The sequence below is a fragment of the Cebidichthys violaceus genome, unplaced genomic scaffold (genome assembly GCF_023349555.1).
Source record: "Cebidichthys violaceus isolate CVI_PGR_0920_01 unplaced genomic scaffold, fCebVio1.0.p SCAF_14, whole genome shotgun sequence".
In the NCBI taxonomy this organism is placed as follows: domain Eukaryota; kingdom Metazoa; phylum Chordata; class Actinopteri; order Perciformes; family Stichaeidae; genus Cebidichthys; species Cebidichthys violaceus.
In genome coordinates this window covers 9,798,734-9,824,254 of record NW_027176307.1, presented here as the reverse complement: position 1 = coordinate 9,824,254, position 25,521 = coordinate 9,798,734, and the positions used below count along the sequence as shown (strand labels likewise).

Here is a 25,521-nt window from a genome sequence, read left to right as displayed (position 1 = left end):
AATGGTTAACAAACTATTTTCTTTCTTCAATCACAGACTGTGTATGTTGTGTGTATGTGTGTGTGTGTGTGTGTGTGTGTGTGTGCTTGTGTTCACAGAGGGACCCATCTGGGAATGTGCCCGGCTGGGACTGGAGGTCTGTTTCTCTGGGTGCGTTGCCCGGGGGCGGCCCCTTCGCCCATCTGATCCAACCCAGCGGCAACATTTACAAGGATGCATTCACGTGGGGGGGGATCTATATTTTCACCACTGCAAGTATACGACGATACGCAGCATCCTTGCACTTTGGAAAACTTTGAACAGCTGCGACCACGCTGTCCGGCGCACTGACAGAAGTCACAACACTGCGCGCATGCATGTTGGAACGCTGAGCGTGTACATTGATGATTTCATAAATGTGTGCAACACGTTCATTTGTATGTGAAACTATTACACAACACTACAAACCAGAGCCTCTGAGATTACCGTAAAAATGAGTCCCAACAAAAAGAAACAAACATCTTTGCAAGGCCGGATTGCTTAAATTAACACCTAGTTTTCCAACACGTTCGTCAAGTACCAACACTTGGAAAGTGGCCCGTTGGCATCTGATTACTTCTCTAATTGTTTTATCCGGTTCAGCTTTTCCGTTTAACTGCCGCCTGAAAGAAGCGGGGATGAGGAGTTGGGCTCCGGTTTTGCTTGTTTCTAGTCCCACTAATCTGAAAATCTGGGCGACACCGTCGACGGTGCGCTGCTGTGCATGTTGGATGTGTTTCCACGCACACCGTACAACGATGGAGCAACGCTCACAACACAATCTCCCTCCACTGCGCTCACCGTATCTCCAACGTTAATCCGCTTGATATGCCAACCTCAGCAGATGTTGCTTGTGGCGTACGGGTAAACGTTTTCCAGCAGAAGGTGTGCTTGCGGATTTTGGTTCCACATTTCATGTATCTTTTTTTTTTTAACGTTAGCGGTAAAAAATAAACAAATGATGACATAAATAATTTACTTTAGACAGCGATCTGTCTGTAGACGGAGCTTTTGCCCCCACGTTCGATAGATAGTATGCAGCATTGCGTGACAGGAGCAATTACAGCGAAGGGTAGAGGCGACACCTACGAACCAGATCCAAATCCACAAAAATGAGAATTTAAATTTGCCTTCTTAGTTTGCTGAGCTACCAGTGCTCCCTGCGAGATCCAATATTTCTGCATGAATTATGTATGAATTGCATATGACCTACACTGTGAGAAAGGAGTGAAAAAAGAAAGGAGGGGATGAATGTGGAAATGAGGGAAAAGGAGAGAGCAAAAACTTCCAGCATTTATAGTGGGTAGTTTATTTGGGACTTCAGGTAGTCGCTGTTGATTCATATGGACCGAAATATGGAAAAGTCACAGTAAAATATGTAAAAAAAAAATCGTTTGAAAATTAAGTCATAATAGAGGTGGTGAGAAGCACAGCAACACTGAATTATTATCTAGTTTTTACAAACAATGTTGTGGAATTAACTCATTCGCTTTCACCAAGAGTTGGATGACATGATCGATAGCACTGCCAGATACGTTAAGTACGACGCTAAAGTCAGGAGTTGATTAGCTTAGCTTAAAGAGGCAGAACTGGATGCAGATTGTTTATGTGTCTTTTCTTGGTGATAAACAATTCATAAACATAATTGTTTCAGCACTAAAACACCAGACATTTGTTACCACTAGGGCACACAGATATCTCAGGCATGCATTTAGCTCAGCCCAAACCAGGAGTCCTCCAAATGAATGGATCAATAAAGCAATCCATTACGAACAGCTCATGACGGCGTGTTGTTGCTCCTGTTTCAGCTCTACAAATTGCAGCGCTACAGTTTCAAATGAAAAGCACATTTAGACCTGCCATTGACGATGTAACATCTCCATCATCTCCCTCCTTCTCCTTTGATTTACTTCGTTAACGATGCCTCGAGACAAATTCATCATCTCTCTAACCCCAACCAGTGCTTCCTCTGAAGTCCTCTTGAGTCCTCCAGTTTCCATCGACTGGCAAAATGTGGAAAAACTTGCTTGTTGTCTACTTAAGATGCGTACCTAACATGGCCTACTTCACTTACACAATTTGGCGTACTTAACTACATTATAAAAGTACTTATTTTAACCCAAACCAATCCTAAACCTAACCTAAAAACTAGACTGAAATTACTCACATTTGACTGAAACTAATATGCACTTTTGTAAAAAATAAATTTTATATCAGCTTGCAACATTTTCTAAGCCGAACCACCATGGAAATGATTCCAACATGTCAAAACTGTAAAGACGTACTGTTACTTTGTTTATTACCAATGAAAGCAAGAATATTGTACACATTAGATCCATACATTTCTGTGTGAAATTGTCTTTTTTTTCCCTCCATCCACCGTCACTCTCTCCAGAAGAAGTGTGTCTGCTTATCTACTTTAATTTGCTCTTTTTTCCTCCATTACGCCCGCGCTGAGGCTCCCAGACCTCTTACAGCAAACTACCATCCAACACGGTAAAGGAGAAGCTCCTGCCCACGCTCCAGGTTGAGCCTGACAGGTCCGCCTCAACCTCTCCAGGCCCAATTAGCAAGGCCACCCGCCACGGAGCATGCTCACTCACAGCTGCAACGAGGCTGGAGAGGCTCTCAAAATGTGACTCTCCACCATGTGGGCCGTGCTCTAAAGGGATGCAGGATACGAACCCCCGGGTCACAGAGCAAATCTCGCAACTAATGAGGGAAATAAGGAAATGGAGAATATAAGAGACGGGAATGGGACAGAGAAAAAATGGGCAAGCACAAGGATTACCCAGCCTTCGTTTCTCACTCATCATCTCAGCCCGGTCACGCTGACTCCTGGCTCTGTCACCCACCTGCCGTGTAGCTTGTAGAGCAGCAGCAGGTATGAAAGCCCAGACTCAGTGCAGGGTGGCTTCATGAGACATAGATGTACACCCTTACTGAGCTTTTTGATTTGCCTATCTGACACCTTTAGAAATCCGTGTTGAAACCTCTCGGATGGGTGAGTAGAACAGAGACACAGCCTCTGATATATAATTCATACAGGATTTGCATGTGAAAGCCCACCAGATAGAAGCCTAGATCATTAACCACCCCAATTACCACCACAAGCGGTATCTCAATCAATGGGCGTTGTAACAGCGACCCTACGCTTCAAACGATGATGCTTTTGGAACCCCTCTAGTGTCAGTTCTGGGCATGTTAACTTTACGCTTGTCACAGGCGTAGTCTCAAATAAACTTCCAACAAAGACTTACTTAGTTTCTGGGTTACTGACGCGACAAAACAACTTGTCAAAGACCAACGCTTGGTGACTGGCCCAAAGCTTCAAACTATGTTGCTCTAGGTTTCCCTCTAGTGTCACGTTTGAACGTTTCAGGGACAATGTGTCACTTTCCTCTCATTATATATGCGTAGTGTCTTTTCAAAATAAGGAAACGTGCAGTTTCTGCTCCGTACATGCATACAGTGTGTTTTCAAAATAAACTTCAAATGCAGGTTGACTTAGTTTTTAGACTTACCCAACAAAAGTACAAAGAATAACAAAAGTTGTTTTGGGTAAAAAAAATGTTACGGAAAATATCTACGCCAGTCACATAATAACACATTAGTAAAGTACGTAATTTACGGAACAAAACTACGGCGAAATCTGTCTGTATTGACTTGGTTTCACACGGGACATGAACAGTGGTCGCCTTGGTGAATGCGCTGTTTGTTTGACCCAATCCAACCTTGACTTCCACCCAAACCACAAGGACTTTATCAGTCTTAATACTATGCCGGTTACTCCTAACATCTAATAATGATTCAGATGTGTTCAGAAGACCGGTGGGTGACATTCAGAAGCTCATTGAACCACATGATTATCTAATAGACAAAATGAAACTCAGGGACCCCTAGGGGATCCATACATTACAGGCATTCTACAGAGTAGCTTAAAACCCCTGACCAACTTGTTTTTGCTGACCTCCACTGGTTTTATTTCTCACATTTTTGCAGTGATGTACATGTCGACTGCAGGACTCTTTTGAAAAAGAAAAAAATCTAATTCAGTCATAGTGGTGCCACGTCTACGACCTACATAATGCACAACCTCTATTCAATCGAGTGGGTCTTAAAAGGGCTTTCAAACAGCATTCAGTACATCACCATGCAAATTAATTCTCATAGGGAATGTGAAAAAAAAGATGATCTGCAGTGGTAGTAACAACATACAAACCTGAACACAACATACAGCATGTAGAGCTAACCGCCTAAAACTTTGGCAAACACGCAAATATATGTCAATGTGGAAAGGCAACAAGCCAACCGCCGATGAAAGGGCAGATGTACAGGAGCTACCTTGCCAACCAGGAAACATACGGTCCTCCCCTCCTTCAATCTCCCACATTCAACCTCATCAAGTACACCACACTTTTCTCCACCTAAATCATTTGGGTCCACTCCTTCACCCTGAATGTAGCTTGGCAGTTCCTTTTAGGTGCAGCCGCTTTTCCTCCCCTGTTTAAGATTTTTTTTTAAAAGACCCAGTTGCCAATTACCATCTCAAATCCCTTCAGAACAGGCAACTGTAATTAAGCTTGGCAAAAAGTAATTGTAAATATTTTATGAGCTTTTAATGATTCATGTTCCTCTGATATGCCATGCAGCAGGGGCCCACATGGTTCATTTAGTTGTTCAAATACAATTCAGATGAAACAAGGGCATAATAAGAGGGTGTCTGTTAGGTGGGAAACATTATATTCATTACCTTGACAGAACTGAAACTGAATTTGAACTTGCTGCAAGTGCACAACACTAGACTGGTCGGCAAACACCAACTTCTCTAATTTAGAGCCCCAATGCGTATGATATGGAATTTCTTACTTAAGCAACTCGTAGTGGAAGTATAGAATATGTGCACACAGATGAGAGATCTGGCCTGGGTACACTGGGAAGAATGGGCTGACAGCATCAGACAGACTGTACTCATTTTTGGAAAACATTTTTCCTTTTTGTATAACCCAAAACTCATGACATCAGAACCATTTCAAAAATCCAATAAACACATAACCATTATACAAATCAACGCTTTAGAGACCCTATGTCATTTAAACAGCTGAACAGTATGCCACAGGAGGAAACTATGGGATAATGCTAAAACATAGGGCAACATTAGCGCAAGCAGCTCCTCATTGGCTACTGACCGACTGAACAATGAAAATTAAACCAGAGTGTAAACAAACCCATAATTATGCTTTAATCTATAAGCTATGTTTTCCGTTCAAATATCAACCTAGCTGCGAAATTACTAAAATATTGATATTTTAAAGATATAAGGATCTGACACAACAGCAGTGACATATCGCATACTCCAGTACTGCTTTCATTGATTGCCAAGCTGCTGAAAGACCACTTTCCCTTGAGCTGAAACATCAAAGGCTGCTCTTATTCGTCTCAGTCTTCAGCACTCGCTGCTGATACCCTTTCACCCTGAGGGCAGGAGTGATAAGCATGAAATTGGAAATTTTTGCAATTGAGTTGATGAAATTCTCTTTCCACGTGAGTTGGTGAGGGCAGCTGCCCCAGGCCAATGTATATTCCAAAAGCCCTGATGCATTCGAATTTTGAGACTGGCGATGTGTGCAGTTTTTGCCTTCAGCTGGGATAAAACGATGCCCACCGGGACACACTGCATATGGAGAAATACATTCAGGGATTTATTCAAATCATTAAAGATCATTTTGAGATTTCACCTGGAAAACTGAATGGGCTTATGAATGCTAATTAAAATAATTTCCAGTCACTGTTTTATAATTTAGTGGTCAGTCTGTGAGAGTAGATTTCAATTAAATCAAATGTGGGACGTCTGGTTTGGAAATGAAAGGCTGTCAAAGTAAGAATTGTCAAGTGCTGGAATATCTTTCTGACTTTAACACATAAAAGCTACACTCCAACCTAGTGCTGGGCGATATGACCAAAAATGTGTATCACAGTATTTTTTAAGATGCTACCGGTTTCACGGTATATCACGTTATTTATTTTTTCACGTTAACACATTAACTAATTAACGCCGAAAATATATTTTAGCGCGTTTAATTATTAAGCGGACATTTTTAAGAACCGAGAAATTACGAGAGAAATAAGACGTTGACTTCTGGATTTCACACAGGACACAAACAGCGGTTTCCTGGGTGAAAGTCTGCTGGTTTGAGACCCTCCCTGCCACGACAGCTGTCCTACCAACTTTAGCACTCTTTATATCTGGTCACCCTTCATTGCTCACAATTATGTGGATTAATTATGAGTAGATTATGTGGGTTATACACACATTATAGTGCATTGCTTTTTGTAGGTAAAGCTACACAAGTAGTGCATGAGAGCAGCCTGCTCTCAGTGGTGTTTCCCCCAGTTAGCGCTCTAGCCTTTTCTCTTCCTTCTTTCCTTTTCCTGCCTGGGCACAGACCCTCTGACAAGACTACGAGTACTCTTCTTCCACCCTTTCCTCAGCAGCCCCTCATCTTTGGGAGGCCTTGCCGTTTGATTATACCCGGTCCTATTTTGGAAAAACGAGTACGCTGGTCAGTGTTGCCAACTCCTCAGTAGGAAAGTAGCTTTTGGTTGTCCTAAAAGTCGCTAGAAGTCGCTAGAAGTCGCTAAATGACGTCATTGCCTAATTTGCATGATTGTAAAAAGTTAGTAAAAAACACCCTAAATATGTTTAGAACTACAAATGTACTTTCTTCTGTTAATTCTTTTTTTTTATTTTGCCATTGAAATAGACCATCACTTCTTATGGACCCCATTGTTAATCACCGCATTGTCAGTCTGTATACCCAGGAGTTTCTCTGTTTTTAAAAATGTTCTCTGTTACATCCCGCTCAGAAAACTATGGCGGCCATGCACATGCGCGATTCAATTGCAGTCGGACGCGGCGAGCGCCACCTCTCTGCTCTGACTGCAGCTGGTACTGCTGCGCGAGCCTGTGAGCGCTTTAGGGCGGCCCACGGTAACATCCGCTGCTCACTCACCACAGTAACTGTAGAATGGTATGAGCTTTCACGTCAGAGTCAAAACACCAGAAAAGTCTCCAACAACACCAGAAAAAGTCACTAGATTTGTCGCTGGTAGCTTTTGACAACAACAGTCACCAAGAGGGTTTGGACGCTGGTGGCCACTGGGGTTGCTCTGGCACTAAAAAGAACACCCTTGTTTTTTCATTGGCTCTCTCACTGAGTAGTCACTACATCAACACTCATTTCATTCCGATGTTTTGGTGATATTATTCACAATCTTTCATATTATTGACAATGGATCCTGGTAGTGACCTATCTGCTAGCGCCATCCACTGGACAAACTTGATATTTTTAGCCCCAACATTCTCTTTTAGTTATTCAAGACAAAGACTCGACACCATAACAACATCAAGATCCATTCATTATTTGTGTATGCGAATAAATAACAAAACATCCTACAGGTTCTCATTATGCTCACTGAGCCCATTGCTTGTCGCTAATGTGGTAAAAAGTGATAATGATTATAGGGATGCGGTGCTGAAGACAGTCTATAAAAATGTGCTAATTAAAGCAATTGAGTGACCACCATTTCTTCAGATAGGCACGGATATCCCGACTGTGCCCATGCTTGTGTCTTGCTTTAGTCATCTAGTAATAGTTATCTTTATAAGGTCACTGACTGCTGACTACTCGCTCCTCTTAACCGGCCAGTAGGGGCAGTGATCAACAACTGCTTCAGTTTGGACTCTCGTTTCCGTTACGGATCATGAATTGTTCCATTCTTGATTTACAAACCAAGGTAAACCTAGCTGCTGGACAAAAGCGACGGGATAATCTGTGGGATTACAAAGTGGTCTCTGGAATGAGTTGGAGAGCAGGTGGCAAAATGTAGATAAATATATTAATTCAGCGTCCTTTTAATGGGTCAACGAGTTTTAGCACATATTTTCAAAAGAAATAGAATTGATGCGTAACATGCTTCAGGACGCGGCAACAACGAGAGCTTTTGTGTTCCGTGAGATATGTGAATAAAAAACGTCTCATGCACTTCCGGTCTACACAAATGTGGTTTGACATGACAGCAGTGGTCATTGCAGACACACTTGGCAGAGCTCTGCACTCTACCGAGTGCACTTTCCTGGTTTTACTTGTGTTCATCTTATTTCATAATACAAAAAACATTATATATACATCACACCACAACCACGTTATGATGCAACACTCTTGGAACCCCCGCTACAAAGATGAAGTTGGAAAGAATCCGAGGTCTCAAGCGAACTTCAGCAAGCAGACATTTGCAAATACAAGATATATATATATATATATATATAGAGATATAAAACTAAATCTTACTCTTTCCATACACAGGTATTCGCAAATACCAGGTGTCAGCTCTGACATACAGACAAACACACACACTGTCTGAGAATATGAATAACTCTGGCTATGACACTACTATCCTATAATGCACTGTATATATACACAGGACAGCTTCTGGCTAAATATGATTTCAGATAGCGAGCCAACTTAGATAGATAGATAGATAGATAGATAGATAGATAGATAGATAGATAGATAGATAGATAGATAGATACTTTATTCATCCCCAGGGGGAAATTTGTCAAAAAAAAACAACACCTTCAGTGCTTCCGAAGTAAACGTGATGGCGGTTTTGCCCCTAAGGTCAACAGTAGCGGTGGCAAAGGGGCAGATGCCATTCCTGTGCACGATTATTTGCCACTTGAGGCTGTAGCATTACTGGTAGTAATTCTATATAAATAAGGAATTTCTGTGTGGCAGTGAGTTGAAAAAAAATTGAGGAATGTCTCAGGAGGCAGAAGTCCATGCAAATTGTATTAAACAAATATCACAATGGAACGGAGCAGAAGAACAAAAGTCCCAGGACAAATAAAAAAAGAGCAAATGAGCTGAAAAAATAAAGAAAATAACAGAGCCTCAGCAAGCTGCAACCAAAAACAAGACAGAGAGAAAGGACAGAGGGACAGAATGTAGTCATTTGATGTGTGGGGGGGAAGACATATTTACCTTATAAACACCGTCTTTTCACGTTTTTTGCATCAAATAATCTATTCCCAGCTAGGCAGGCTGGCTAAGAAGAATAGTCCCCGAATCACATTAGGTTATCTACATTTTACAACAATAATCATTCTGTTTCACCACGCAAACACAACCGATGAGTTGACTCAACCATATGCATTGTCACCTCGTCAACATCAGTTACATCAAATGTTTTCATGACCCCAGATATTCCAAGAGGATTTCAGCAACTGCTCCAGTGATTAATACTGTATTTCAGTATCCAATTGATTGTTTTGGTACCAGTAATACTAAAACCTGTAATTGAAACAGTCCTTTTTCGGCAACAACTGGGATAATTTCTAGAGTGTTCAGTTACTGTGAAATCAAATCCCTGATCGAGGGGATCCCTAAAAGACCCCTCTAGGACCCCAGGAGGGCCCCAGAAACCACTTAGAGACTCCCTGAACTAAACAACGCTACTACTGAGATGAACATTTACATTTCACATTCGTAGTATCTGCTGATGTTGTGACTGAACAAAAGGAAAGAGGTCCCTCTTATTCTCTCCAAGCTGCCACTGAACAAAAAAACATTTAGCAACACTTTTGTTTTTGCACCTTTTTTCACGAAATAAAATACTTTCTATATGAACATAAAAAGACTTAGCTATCTCAAGTTGTGGTCACAAATGTGTTAATATCTGTGACAGCGCGCACTTTGACAAGATAATTCATCCTGCTGACAGGTGAGGCAGACGAAGATCCTGATCAGAACAGCATGATTGTGATGCAGGTGTGCCTTGAACTGGTCACAATAAAGGATCATAGCAGGACTATCCACCAGAGCTGTAACTGAATGAGCTTTCCTGAGACGCTTCCTAACAGTTTATGCTGAAATCATTTGCTTGTGCAAATCAAATGTTTCGTCAGCTGTGCCGGGGGAGGAAGCTAGATGTGAAGATCTATGGACTGGTTTTGTAACACGTGTTCTACAGCTGTGAGGCCGGTTGGATGTGCTGCCTGGTGGACAGTCCTGCAGTCAGCATGCCAATGGCACGCTCCCTCAAAACCTGCGACATCTCTGGCAATGTGTTGTGTGATAAAAATGCACATTTTTAGAGTGGCCTTTAATTGCAACATAATCTCACAGATATACGTTAAATGACCATGACTTCTTAAAAGCGCAATACGTGGGGATGGTAAGAAAATGTGTAAAATGACGTGCCGCCACCACGTAAACAATTAAACGTTTGGTTTAGGCACCAGAACTGACATGATGTTTAGGCAACAAGACCACTTAGTTAGCTTTACGCCACAAACGCAACTTGGCAATGACTCAATATCACCGGTCTCCTGGTTCAAAGTCCTGTTTGACCCAACTGTTTATACTACACCACAAGCTCTGAGCGTTTCATATTCACATGGATGTGTGCAATTTGTGTGTCCACCACCACAAAGGATCCTGATTGACTTTCCATTGGCGTTGTGTTTGTGGTGCCGACATGTAATTTTAACAAATTTAGTGCCACCACAGCACAATGCTCTGTTAAGAGGTAATAGTCATTTCACGTATATTTCTCTGAAATTAGGCTTGTCATTGGGACCAGTCCAAAGCACACCTGCATCTTGGTATACCACACCTGTCAGGTGGCTGGAATATCTGGAAGTGCTCACTAGATTTCACATAAATAAGCCTTTTTATGTGCATAGAAAAAGTCTTAGATCTTTTATTTCAAAATCTTAATAAATGGGAGCTAAAACAAAAGTGTTGCGTTTGTATTTTTATTCCGCGTGAAATTTATTCAACACTGAAAATGACAACGACAAAAAAAAGTATCCACCAACACAGGCGCTTCGTGTGTCTGTCCGTCACGCACTCTCACTCAGGGCTACACTTCCACAAACAGGGCCGGTGCAGCCAGCTTCCCTTTGCGTCCTGTATCTTGGCAAACTTCACAGAGTTTCATCAAAGTATGCAGGACAGGCCCTCAGTGGCCCCACATCAGACAATACACTTCACACAGACTACATCACCTGCCTGCATGCCCAGCTGCTGGCTTATATGCATTGTGTATATAAAAAGCATGTGTGCGTGCTTGTGCATGTCCGCACACAAGAGGGAAGATAAAAGACAAAGAGCAGGGAGAGATGGATGTGACCCACGTGACGGACGTGGCGAATGGGAACGAGTCGGAGAGTGAGATTGGGGGGGGGGGGGGGGGGGGGATACAACCTTTTGTACTGAAACTTCAAAAGCTACATGGGAGCCACAGGGGAACCCACCCTCGTCTCCCATCTCTCCTTGCCCCGACTCCTCTGCATCCTCAAATCTGATTGGCTGTGACTGGAATATAGAGCAAGCTTCACCTTGACATCAGCAACATGTAGGAGGGAATGGAGGTGGGAAGCAACCAGGAGCCTGAAGAAATGAATTTCAAATTGCGGAGATGCTATGCCAAACAAATCCGCTTGATTGATGCGGTTATTTTGTGTTAAATTAGGACCAGTCTCCAAGGTGTGGGGGGGAAAGTTCCTTATAGCAACTTCACTGACAGGGTCTTTTTAGACAAGCTAAAGTTATTACAATGACAGCAGCAGAGACAACTGACCCGCGGCGACTCCGGGGAAGGTAAGAGTGATGAGTGGGAAAGAGACGGGAGCTGAGTCTGAGAAGCAGGTCAGAGTGGGTGTCCAACTGAACTCCTCAACTATATTTCAGCTTCACAGCTCCCTGGCCATATTTCAATGGGTTGGAAATATTTTGAGTTGTGTTTAATATATCGGTATTAAGGCTCGGTGACAAAAAACAGTGAAAAAACAGTGATATTTTTTGCAGCAAAAGATCTGATTCATGTAATGTTCAACTCTAGTGAGTTTTGAACTTCGTTCAAATAGTCGCTGCATCACCCGACAGCCTGGCTCAAGCAGACACAGGACTTTTATTTATTACGTTAAACAGTTGTCATGACATCCGTAACTTAAGTTATGTACTTATACTATACTTATTTAAAAGCTAGAGTGGGGGGATTATATATTCATACATTTATAAAATAATATAAAAAGCCTAACGACTATTTGGACAGACCTTAACTCCTCTCCTTTGAAGAGAGTCGCCAATGAAATTAGTTAACTTTACCATTTGAGCTTTATTTATTCTCAAAAGACACAATCTACGAGCCTTTTACAAGAGTGAGTATATTTAAGGGCCATGATTTTACAGATGTGCGTTGTCCAACAACATATAAACTCTTCTCAAGCCGGCTTCAGCCACCTACCACTGAGAACGTTTCTGTGAATTGGCAGAAGTGATAACATGTAAAAAGATGGCCTGTTGACCCAGTTACGATTAGATCCATCCTCATTCATAATGATTTCTTACATTCAAGTTCCTGAGGTAACTTTTCATGACATATGGTGGGTGTGAACTGTCAAAGTTGTCCCACCACACGTCAACCAAGCGGTTAACCGAGCAATCCTCGTTATTATTTATGACGCGTTCACAATGCGTCAGGTGCTGTTTTGCCCTCGGGCTTGAATCCGGCTGATTTGGTATTCAGAGTTGAAACCACCATACTGCAGTGCTCCAGGTTGGAAATATAGTATTCTATACCGCTAGTTCTATGAAATGCCCTTATAATTTTAATATATAGAGATGGATATTAAAATGTTAACAGATGGTTGGATGGATGTAGCACCTTACGCAGTGTTTGTACAGCTTTTTATTACGTGCCATATTTCAAGGCAAACCACTGCTGTGCATATATTAGTATTTTTATCCCTCTTGTGTTGCTGAACACACGCTCTTATAAAATCAGCGAGGTGTCGTCGCATTGAGCGTATGCTGTGTGCTGCCTTTTCTGTTATGTGTGAGAGCTACAAATTATCACAATTTTCTGATGTCAAAATGTGAAAAAAGTGTTAAACATTTTATGTTTTCCTTTAAAAAAATGTACAGGGCTGAAAATGAAGTCTGAGGCAAAATGACGACGAGGACTCATTTTGAGCCAAGAGGTGAATTCAAAGAAGAATTTGAGCCAAAGGCAGTGACTGTGATTTGTCATCGTTGAGTCACTAAGCAGTAGACTATGCTTGACCATTGCAGGACTTTTAACAACATAAGACAAACAGTTTGCCGTCTAGTGGACAAATTGTGCAATGTTAAAAAAGAAATTTACAAAAAAAAGTTTAAAGGTTGTTTTGCAATGAATTAATAGCATGTTCTGAGAAGATTACAACCGTTAATATTACTTTGTAGCTCACTCAGTGGCCACTGTACAGTCTGTTGTAATTGAATACAACAGCGCTGTCATATCATCTGCCTTTCCAAAGTTTGTGATTTTAGTGACATTATCTGAAATGTGTTAATTCAATTAAATGTTTATTAAAGGTGGTGTTGAACTGGACTACGCTATTTCATTTTGTCTTCCTATTAACATACACAAGGGGGATAGAACATTTTGAAACACTTCTGAATGTGCAACACCATCACTAACTATGACAGCGTTAACAGGACAGGGTTTCTAGAGCAGACAAAGCTTTGTTAAGTTTGGGTTTAGTTTGATATAGTTTTCACCAAAACAAGTCCCAAACCAGCTTCCTCCAGGGCTTCACCTTTTGAACAACATCTCAGAAACAGTACAGTATGTACTTGATGACTACAACCATGGAAATCTAGGTTGTTTCCAGTGTAAGTCATGCAGCACTATTAATATTCATTTCCTGCTGAGCCTAACAGCGGTTGTTATTTTCTTGTCAAAGAGGAGTTCCCCTCGCTCTCTTCTTCCTCTCCTATTTCTCCCTCTTAATTTCTCTCTCCTTCACTCCCCCCCCCCCTTCTCTCTCTGTTATCTCTCTCACGTCCTCCACATCCCTGTCTCCACCTCTCAGGTCTTCTCTCTACTGGTAACAGCGTGTGGTATCAAGGAAGCGCCGCGGTTTTGCATATAAGCTCATTATTCTGACTGACAGAGAATTTACACTGTTCCTGCGTGAGGGATCGCAGAGAAGTAATCGCATACATGCCGTCTTTTCTTTTCTCCGCAGCAGGGAGGGTGGCATTGTTGTTGTTTTTGGTTCGCTTACTGTCTGGCAGTTGCATCATTTTCCTTTATAATCTGATGCACTTGTACACATGTTTCTCTGTGTTGTGTATGCTGTATGTGTTTGTGCATTTGGTCCGTTTAAAGCTAAGCTTCATTAGCTATGTGTAGTGTATGTGTACTAGCTGTGTGTTATTATCTCTGCCAGGCGTAAGATTATGTGTTCAGTGTTGTGTGTAAGTTTGTGTCTGTCTGTCCACAGCTAATTTCTCATACTACTGGACTCATCAGCCTGATATTGTTTGCGTGCATTCATGACCGTATGCTCAAAGATCTCTCAAAACTATTCGATTGACGATATTTATACCATCATTGACTGCTGACTCTTCGCTCCTCTTTACCTGCTGGTAGAGGAAGGGGCAAGTTATCAACAGCTACTCCAGTTGCAAAAAAAGCATTTCCCATTCAATCCGCTGAGCTGAAAACAAGCCTAACCCGGTCTGTTGCTGGATAGATTTTGGCCTTTGTTGTCAACATATTCAAGTTAGTCCTCATACTTTGTGCATTTCCCTAGAAAAGCCTACAACAAGTGTCAATTTCCGCTCATTACATGCATACAGTATTTTCTTCTCGGGAAACAACCTAGTTAGGTCAAATACTAAATTAGGTTCAGGAATTGATTTTGAAATACTTAGTTAGGTTTAGGCAACAAAACCACTTAGTTAGGTTTAGAAACCGATCGTTGTGGGGGTTAAAATAACTACATTACGCTAGTTAAATGATTAAAACATCAACGTTGACGTCTTTTATTTAGCAAGAATTGAATTTGTGTGAGAAAACCTGACATTATGACTTATGAAGTCGAGTCACATTCATTTGTCCTTAACAATACACTTAAGCCGCTGAAAGCTGATAATATATTGGCTCTGAACAACCTTAAATACCACAGACTTAACTTCCTTACTTCTGACCTTGATTAAGAGGTGATAGTGACACAAATCTTTAAATCTCATGGTATGAATGACACAATATACGAGGATAAATATGTCCTTTGTCCAAATTTATCCTTGTATATTGTGGCATTCATCAACTGCCGGAAAAAGGGTTCTTATTTGCCCCCCCAGTCTTTTCATCCTTTCCCTAACTGGGAATACTGGTATATAAAAATGTTGTTTTTTCCACAACTAGTGAACGGAAGTTACTATATTTGGAATGACGTAGAGGCTGTAATCATGCTGCATTGAAGAAGACTTGAAACTAGAGATTGAGACCATAAACTCATGTTTACTATGTTTACTGATAAATCAAGAGAGAAGTAGAGTCATTTTCTCATAGACTTCTATACAACCCAACTTCTTTTTGTCATCAAAGAGAATGCAAGTTTAAGACACTTCCGCATTCTCTCGGCAGAACCGGAGGTTGCCGTCTGGTTCACACTAAGAAGTGGGCTATACAGCTGACTTGCACATTTTGAAGTGCTTTGGGGGCATCTTGTTAGTTATTGTGTGGGTACAACAAGTAATAATTGTAAAATAATTCAATACTTTTCATAGCTAAACATAATACATCTATAGCTGTTTTGGGGACCTTTTAGTTGGGGTCCCCAAGGCCCATGTGGCCTACCTTGCCAGTAAGTGTCTACTTGTGGTGTTTTTTCCCTATGAACCTGCCTATTTCCGTGATGTTTGGGACCGGGAGTGTGATGCAATTATGTCATGGGAGGTGTATTGCTGAGGACCCAAGAAAGCACAGCGTTGCGTGTAAAGCAGCAACAATGTTCTGAACAGGCATGTTTTCAAAGGGGACTGCACTAGTGAGTCCTAAAACCCAGAAATTAATCATAATTTTTTTGCACCTTCAGTTCCCTCGTCTCAAAGTCAACAGGATTTTTTAACAGGTTTTTGGGTCGATGCCTCAAATAAGGTATGTGGTTAACACAAGGTATGTGGTCATCCCGCCTTAAGCTTAGTTGTGATGACGTGAAGTCAAGTGACCAACATTAGGTTTTTACAAAACGTGCAAGTACCATAAACGTTTGTTTGCCACAGAGCGTATTTTCTGCAATAATCTAGAAAAAAATATCCCCTTGGCTTTATGGGTTGGCATACAAAAAGAAAATGTCTTCCCTGCAGCACTCTTACTCTATTAAGTGACGCTCAATAGCCTGACAATGATGTGAGTAAGTACCTGTACATTTAACCTCCGTCTGTTACCTCGGTGATGAAAAGAATGTGCACATGATATACAAACATTACTCCATCGCGTTATTAGAAGTCAGCGAGGATACAGACAGACTGAAAGTGACTAACACCAATTTGCTTTTCAATTATGCTGTCCGCTCAAATGCAGTTTACTGCTCGGTTCCACTGTTGTTGCAACTTAGCGTTCACAAATAATTGACATCTGAGCCAACTTTTATTTTTGTCAATTTACGTACAGTAAATGCACAGCTGCCAGGCGTGCCATGATTTCCCACACCTTTCAGGTCACAGGTTTCTCTTCACGAGTGGCTTGTTGATTTAGTTTTTTCGCCTAGCTCACTGCTTTCAGCCTGGCCACGCTCAGTGGGCTATCACTTATGAGAGAAAAAGTCAGTCAAATGGGACAGGGCAGGATTGTTAAAAAAATGTGAGATGGTTTTGTTGGTTGTACATTTTAGTTACAAAGACTTAGTACTGTTCTCCGAGACGTTCAAACCCCCATTTTGTGAAATCTTCGAATCACAAAAACTCACGGCAGTGCCTCTGAGTCATTAAAAAGCAGCCCGAGTCAAACGGACATTATCAATGTTTAGCAAATAAAACCCACTTTCATCACACTGCGCTTCTGCTTTAATCAAATCAAGCGTTTTTTAATCAAAGCATTTATGTTGTTCGTCAAAACGAGGTCGCATTGAGTGCAGCCAATTTTGATCATACTTTCTTCAGCACAGTTTTCTTAATTAGTTTACTTAATGAGTTCAGTCCCTTTAGTGTGCAGCCGCCTGAGGAGCTGTGCTCTGACGGACAGGGTCCCACGGGGTTTAACTTGAGCCTTCCAGCACACTTCCATGAAAAGCGTACAGACTTGTCCTGGCGTGATCGGATGACAAGTCGCATTGATGAAGGCAGGTGTAACCATGGCCAATGAGACGAACCGGGCTTTCAACTAACTAAGTAAACACATTCACGTCCTTCGGTGGTCAGAGCAACTGATGTAGAATTAAGAGCGAGAAAAGCTGGGCAGGAGGGGAGTACAGATGGTTCAAACAAACACATGACTTTAACCAAGGAGACCGCTGTCCGTGTCCTGTGTAAAACCAAGTTAATGTTGCTTTATTTAACCATACTTTTGTTATGTAACTTACATACTTAACACCTAACCGAGTACTTTTGTATGCGTGATTAAACCTAGATTGGATGTTCATTTTGAAAAGACACTAAGCAGAAACTGACACTCTGTCCCTGCCACGTCCAGAGTTGTCACTAAAGGGTACTTAGAGCTTCGTGGTTTGAAAGGTAGGACCACTGACCACACGTCAACATTTGACGACTTGGGAGTGAGGCTGATAGCAATTCTAAGGTGTTAGCAAGTGTTCACACAATATCAGCGACATTTGACTGCAATCAACATTGCATTGCAACTGCGCCGCAACAATGGGCACAAACACGTGCACTTCCACCAACACACTGTGCCGAACAGAGGCAGAGATCACAGCTCAGCACAGCACCACTTCATTTCTGACTGCTCTCTCATCTCTTTCCAATGCGAGGAGGCGCACACACACAAAGCTGTGTGTGTGTGTGTGTGTGTGTGTGTGTGTGTGTGTGTGTGTGTGTGTGTGTGGGGGGGGGAATACAAAGCCCAGTGAGAGTAATGAGGGCGCAAGAGGGGTGGGCAGTCAGAAGAGCCTCAGAAGTGGGGAGAGCAGGGTGCGAAGAGGGGAGGTGGGAGGGAGACCAATTTGTCAGGAGGACTTACTCAGGAGGGACGGAAGCAGTTCTATCTCGTCTCCTCCATGATGTCATATTTTTGAAGCGCAGATTTCAGAATTATTAACGCAACAACCACAAAAGTCGTAGACCATCGGATACATGAGATAGATGCTTTCAAATTTTCAAAGTGAATGGAACATTAGGTGACATCTATGATGCATGTCATGAGATGATTCATTCTTCTAGTCTATGATGAATTCCACCCCAGTATACACTCACTTTATTTTTACTGTTGTATTGGATTGCGTTAGAAAGTCAGCGTCGACTTATTTTATGTTATGTAAATTACACACTCAACTGACATGACAAGAGTACTTATTTTAAACCAAAACAAGTGCTTTTACTGTATGCATATAACAAGCAGAAACTCTTAGTTTCCTGTGAACACGGACGTTTATTTAAAAAGACGCTACGCATGCAAGGAGCGTCACGTCGCCGCCTACACGTCCAAAACGGATGGTAGCAACATAGTTCAAAGTGCCGGGCCGCTGACCAAGCGTCGGTATTTGACGATATTGGGAGTAAGAATGAGTTGTCAAGCAGAAAACCATCTCAAGCTGTACGTTTTCATTCTCACTGCTTTGGTGCCCGCGAAATTCCTCCTCCTTCAGGAGATCACAGCCACCTTTGACCACCAAATTCTAGTCAGTTCATCCTTGAGTCCAAGTGGACGTTTGTGCTAAATTTGAGGAAATTCCCTCAAGGTGTTCCTGAGATATCGCGTTCACGAAAATGATACGGACGTACGTACTTACCGATGGACAACTCAAAAACATAACGTTGCCGGCCTTCATGGCATAAAAATACCCTTGGCACCTCAAGAATTACACTAAGGAAGTGTATAGAGAGGGATGGATGGAGAGAAAGAGAGAGAGGGAGGGAAAGAGATGCTGAAATTGAGGAGGAGAGGGAGGAAAAGGGGCAAGACAGGTCCAAAAATAAAGGCAGGAAGAGCGCTAATGAGTACACTCAGGTTTGCTTAGTTGCTGTGACAACGCGCCGCCTCATTGCTTCAAGCCGACTGCATATCTAATGAATAACACACTCACACACACACACACACACACACACACACACACACACACACACACACAGACACACAGTTGAGAGTAAAGAACACAGTATTTCCCCTCAAGCTATTTTCATCTGCATGGGTTTTTCCAGCATCCAAAACCCATCAGAACACAACGCAGTCTATTGAGAACATAGTGTGGCCCGTGTCCAGACGCATGCATGTGTGTCTGCGGTGAAAACTATGAAGTAAGTGTGCCAACGTGAAGAAAACACGGCCAAAGCTTTTAACCAAATCAATCAGGACCACCGTGCGGCGACTGTGCCAGTTGGATTGAGCTGAATAGTTTTAGCAGAGGGAAGAAGAGCTCTGGAGAAAAGAGGAAAAAAATATAGAAAAACCTTCACAATTCAGCAGATCCTCTTGCATCGGGACCTCGGGCATTCACACTGACAGGCACAGTGTGCAACAGAGTCGAAATATAGCCCGTGAATTGTGTTTGCGCAGTTCGTAAACTGCGAGGGGATGTATGAATTTGACTGGATGTATGAATTTGACTGGATGTATGAATTTGACTGGATGTATGGAAAAGGGAAATTGTCACTCGAGGTGCTTGGCGGGCACATCTTCCCTTTCCGCTTCTCTCTGCTTTCATTGAGTCACAAGCTCTTCGTCAATCACCTCATACATTAAAGAAAGGTTAGACAATATGATGCTATATATATATATATACTCTGAGATGATGGATATTTTGTTTGCCCATTTAGCAGTGCTGTAAATCAATGAGCAGGGTTTAGAAGATTGTTTGCATCAATTCGATTAAGTACCTTGATTTCTCAGTTATTTAATCTACTGGATTAGCCCAAAAAACAATCACATCTGGTTATTTATTCTCAGCTGAGTTCTTGCCTTGCAATGCAAATGTGCTGAATATTTTCAATATGTTTGTGTCGACCAATGTCCAGTACTAGGAATAAAGCAGTTAAGTTTTAACTGTTTTATCTAACCAAGACTACAGTTTTAGGGTGCATACACACCTGTAGTTGGGTTCATTTGGTTCGCACTAGGAAGACAAAATTATACATTCTTGCATTTTAATTCTGGTTCCTGTTCACACTGACTTTTTACAAATGAGCCAGGACGGCAAAACATGAAGTTAAACAGGCTGACAGTAAGTCGTTGATTGGAAGGTTTTGATGATGCTGGGGAAATTCCAGAAGCTTATGCAGCAGTTCAAAGCTTCTGATCTATATATTTATGTTCACTAAGAAATAACTGATTTGAAGCATTTTTAGCATCATTAGACTGCCAAGACAGGACAAAAAGGAGGCGTCTTGTACAGTAATGATTCAGGGCTTATTACTGTGAGATGGCTTTTAATGGACTTAATGAACTGACAAAGAATACAGAATCTGATATGAGCACAGCAGTTTGAACAGCTTTTGACCTGTTAATCTGGTAATTATTATTATTATTATTATTATTATTATTATTAATTATTACGTGCTCATATAAATGGCCTAAAACAGGTGTATTCAATTAAAATTCAACAAGGTCCAGTCAGAGAGAATGTCCTCATGCAAAGGTCCAGCACATCACAGTAATGTGTAACTGCCGTTATGATTTAGTCCCATATATATTGAAGTAGCCTACAGTTGTATTAACGTCTATATGTAGTCAACAACTGACTGTCAATTCAAATATAGAAAGTTCAATTGAATAATATCTCAACAATGAGTATTGTCAGATTTCAAATTGAACTGGATGAATTATAAATAATACATAATCTAATAATAAATACATGTTCTTGCTTCAAGTAAAATAAGGGCTGGATTAAAGAATAAATTACTTAACAGAAAGCTTTTTAAAAATGTGCATCTTAAAATAAAGTATTTAATATAAAATAAAAAAATCCACTGAATTGTCCTGCAGCTTTAAATTCAATTCATTCAAGTGAATGAACGTGTTAGGATTTTGATCTTAGATTGTTCATTATCTGTGACTTCATTTTGGATTTGAGTGGGTACGTTTGCTAAGAAGAGTTAGCGGTGCTTCACATTATAATTATCGCCACGGTCTTTGAACATATGAGACATACTGGTTTTAAACTGCTTGTGGGAAGACTGAACAGATAAGAGTCTGTCCATTCTTGGTTAAAGGTTCTGGTCTCTCTGGTCTCGCTGACCACTTTTCTCTTTTTGGAGAATGTCATGTGAAATAAGTTCTCTGACTCACCTAATTCTCCTACTCTTCGTTCTCTATCCTTGTCTGTCTCGAGTCAAAAAACTCATCAGAATACACATATTTGATTGGCTGAGCAGCATGATGTGATGTGATTCACAGCGCATGTAATTGGTCGGTGTGTTTCCTGGACCGCTGACCGAGTGCCGTAAAGGCTGGAAAAGCTGCGCCGGTTAAAATAGAAGCGCTCCTTCAAAATGTAATAATTCACAATTTTCTATCAGATTTAGGTCCAGTATCTGGATACAACGGCGTCTGGGTCCGGAACGCGGCCCGCCTATTAGTGACCCTTGGCCTAAAATAAAGATCGATAAATGCCTTCCTGAATGCAGATGGATTCATTCAGCTTTTGAAAACCTGCTAAAATCACAAATCTGCTATCAGAAAATCCTATGGTATGTTTATTTGATTTCACACCACAAACCGCACCAGGATGTGCTTCGAAGCGGACAGGGACCCACCTTTTCAAGCGACTGACAGCTTTCACACCAGCCCCAAAAAAAAGAACTAACCGGGCAAACGGACCTGAGTTTGTTTTAATCGAACCTGTTTAACAAACACAAGCCCATGCTTACTTTCACACACATGCTCGCACACACTCATCACAATTACATTATTTTTTTTCTTTTCTTTCTTTCTTTCTTTTGTTGTTTGTAACGTAATGTCTTATGCATATTTTACTTTATGTTGTTTGTAATTTTGTAACATTTTAATATTATATAGGTGGAGGCTTCAAATAAGCCCAGTTGGCTTTCTGCATCTTCCTGCACTATAATATTAATGTATTTCTCTTATGTTTGTTTATTTTTAATGTTATTGTTTGAATCGTGCAAAATAAATGAAATGAAAATGAACCAAAAGCGTTCGGTTGTGAAAGAACTGTATGCTACCAACCGGTAAAATACTAGTGAACTATTAGAAGTTCCCTAGAGGGTTCATTGACAGCAACCACAAAATAAATCAGTGTGGAACTGCTAAAACTGCAAAACCCAAACTTTATGATCTGCCAGAAATCCTTTTGATCGTCCAAGTGCGAGATCATTGATCACTCAGGCAATTAATCCGCCGTTGTGATCCCCCGTCCCCCGTCAAACTGAACATCAAAATGATAACTGATCCGGCTCTAAAATCAGTCAGTCCGATGAATGATTGACTTCACAGGTTTAGTAAGTCTCTGATCTCTGCATTGAAAAAGTATTTCTTTTCATGGAAACACTTATTGATTGGAACATATACTAAACATAAACTGGGTGGTATTCTGCTTTGTCGCACATCTGCAGCTACCCACAGGGATCAGTGCACATGTAGGTCACGGCTAGGACGGTGCATATGGATGTGTGCATGTACTGTAAGTGGCCTTGCCCCGCGTTCATGTCTCAATGCATGTGCGTGTTTGTTTTCCTCACAAGCACTGCGGGGACAACGTCCTCCCCCGGGAGCCAAGTGTAAGGCCCGAGGGCTTGAGCTGAAAACACTGATAACCGAGATCAGCTGTTCAACCGATGAACCTCCAGCATGAAACGGACTCAAACACGCTCGCACGCGCATGAGGCGCAGTGCGAGTTTCCGAGAGGTGGAGGGAGAAACAGATGTCACACTGAAGCTGGGAGGAGGCCTCTTCTAATCCTCGTACTGACTCCTCGAGGCAAACTGTCTGCGCGCACACACAGAGAAACAGACAGCATGGCTCTGCAGAGCACAGCGCAGAACCTCTCAATCTCTGTCTCCCCTTTGATGTCAGTGCAACATGAGGCAAGAAGACAAAGGAAGCATCGCTGCGCAAATCAAAAATTCATTAAAACAGCACTAACCAGACCTGTGGAATACTGATAAGCAGCTCGCAATACTTACATAACTCAAAAATCAAATACTAAATTGTCAAGCAGAGGCCTTGCATTTCTAAAAAAGTGACAAGGAATTTGTGTAACGCTGCATTTAGAAGTATCGTATATCAGGTGAAAGCACGGTGTCATCTGCGTATTGATTTGTTTTTTTTCACTTCATTTTATTAACTTTCTCATTGGAGCACACATTCTTGAAGCGTTAATATTATCAGGCAGTTTACCCATCAGCATCTGAACACCACTAACAAGATAGCATTTGTCCCTCTCTGCTCACCTTCCTCAGCAAGTTGCAGATCCTCTCGATGTTCCGCAGTCTCTCCCTCTGTGAGGAGACAAACAGGGAAAAGGTAAGTTCATAGCTTGCAAGGATACACAGAATATTTTCTGATTCATGACTCAGTCCAATCGAGTAAAGATGAAACAGAATCGAAATGGAACAAGTTTGTCCTTGTGCTGAAAGTAGGTGGAAATACATTTACAGTAAGCTGTTCAAAATATATATTCTAGAAGAAACAGCAAACATTACATTAATACATCTTGCAACTCATTTCGATGTTATGTGAGAGGTTTGAAGTCCAAGTCGTGACTCAAGTCAGACAAAGAGGTCGAGGCAATTTTCACAAAGTTACCGTGGATGAGTGAGCAACAGTATTGCCAGTTGGATTAATAGCGGCATTCATAGTGCTAAAAAGGTTGTTGATGTGAAATCGGAGAGGCATTCCACCCTCGCTCCTTTATCTACGTCCTGGTAATGAATCAGCTACTTTTTTAACATCTCATATGAGATATGAAGCTTGTAAATGGTCTGTACAGCGCTTTTCTATTCTTCCGACCACTCAAAGCGCTTTAACACTACATGTCATCATTCACACCCGTTCATACACTGATGACAGGGGCTACCATGCACGGTGCCACCTGTCCTTTAGGACTCTAAATAACATTCACACACCGCAGGCACAGCTATGGGAGCAATGTAATGGTTAATTGTCTTTTAAATGCCTTTCTACATTTTTGTTCGGCCATCATGCATCACTGTCTAAAAAGGCGAGTAGTGTCATTAAGCCAGGGCTGAGATTTACATTGAGCTCCTCTGGTCTTAAGAGTATAGAGTATATTAATGCAGGTGGAATTACATAATGAGAGTGAATGATGGATTATTTTATGATGGTGTGGGGGTTGACAGGGGAACAGGGCAGTGGTCAGATATAACAGCTTCCTCGAGAATAAGAGAGTTGACAATCAGGCCCAGAGTAAAAACTAAATCTAAGTTTCCATATTTATGAGTTTGTCCAGACACATGCTGAGCAATTTAGAAATAATCTGTATTGTTTAAAAACTCAATGGCATGTCTGTTTTGTTGATAACCAAAGATGAGGGACAAGTTCAGGTGGGAATTCAACGTTTGAGTAAAGGGGTTGGTAGACATTTGTACAATTCATTTTGAACATGAGGGTCTGAAGACCTCTCTCGACCACTTTAAGACGTCAGTCTTTTGGATAGCCTCAACATTAGTGGTGTAGTTTGTCAGCAAGAAATTCACTAGAGTTTTTGGGGGAGAGATTAAGGGAGCTTTCTCTTCAAGCAGTAACAGTAGTTGTCATTGTGTTTATATAAGTGACCATATTTCAATATTTGAGTATTCTCAGCTTGTGTAATAAACTGTGAAGTGCTTAAATCAGCCACAATGCTGACTCTAACAGCCACCATTTCACCAGAGCTTTTAACACCATCATCAAATATTAACTGATTCCTATAGAGACGCATTCCGGACTTGACTGGGCTCCACAGGAGGCGCCGCACAACTCTGGCTGCTTATGAATCATATATTGATCTGAGCGTCACGCTGTTTGCGCTTGTGGACAGTCAGTTTGACTTTATCTCTTGCTCCTCATGAGCTCGTTGCAAACGTCAACAGCGAAGGCTCCATGGGAACTATGAAGTCAATAAAAAAGTTTTTGCACTTATACAGAACATCAAAGCCTGCATGTCTTGAGCTCAACAGATCTTTAGTCACTGCATGAGAAAAACAGGATTAAAATGGTGGAAAATGTGTTTAGTCTGCTTATGGCAATTTACATTTTCATACACTGAAAACTACAGGCACTATCTGCATCTACATACTAAATTTAACTTAATTGTGCATTTTTTATATCATATGTTTAATGCTGGCAAGTGTGAGAAAGAAAGAATCAGAGACAGAAGCAGAAACTTGCGTCTGCCCATCCATATATTTCCCATGAAATATGATTTTTATACCAAAGGGCTGGCTTAACTTTGACTCGTAAATTCACTGCAACTTGTTTGAAGTATTGGATGTTTTTTTTTACTTTCAGGGGTGGTTCCAGAGATTGTTTTG

At 41.4% G+C, this 25,521-nt stretch overlaps 1 protein-coding gene across 6 annotated transcripts in view; it reads right to left on the bottom strand.

Annotated features, from left to right (window-relative positions):
* Window positions 1-25,521, bottom strand: part of cnih3 (cornichon family AMPA receptor auxiliary protein 3) — a 76,714-nt gene that overhangs the window by 27,324 nt on the left and 23,869 nt on the right. For all 6 annotated transcript variants that reach the window (XM_068708752.1, XM_068708749.1, XM_068708751.1 and 3 more), the window contains exon 3: window positions 23,440-23,487. In XM_068708752.1, coding sequence (XP_068564853.1) covers window positions 23,440-23,487 — 48 coding nt within the window. The remainder of the gene's footprint in view (window positions 1-23,439; window positions 23,488-25,521) is intronic.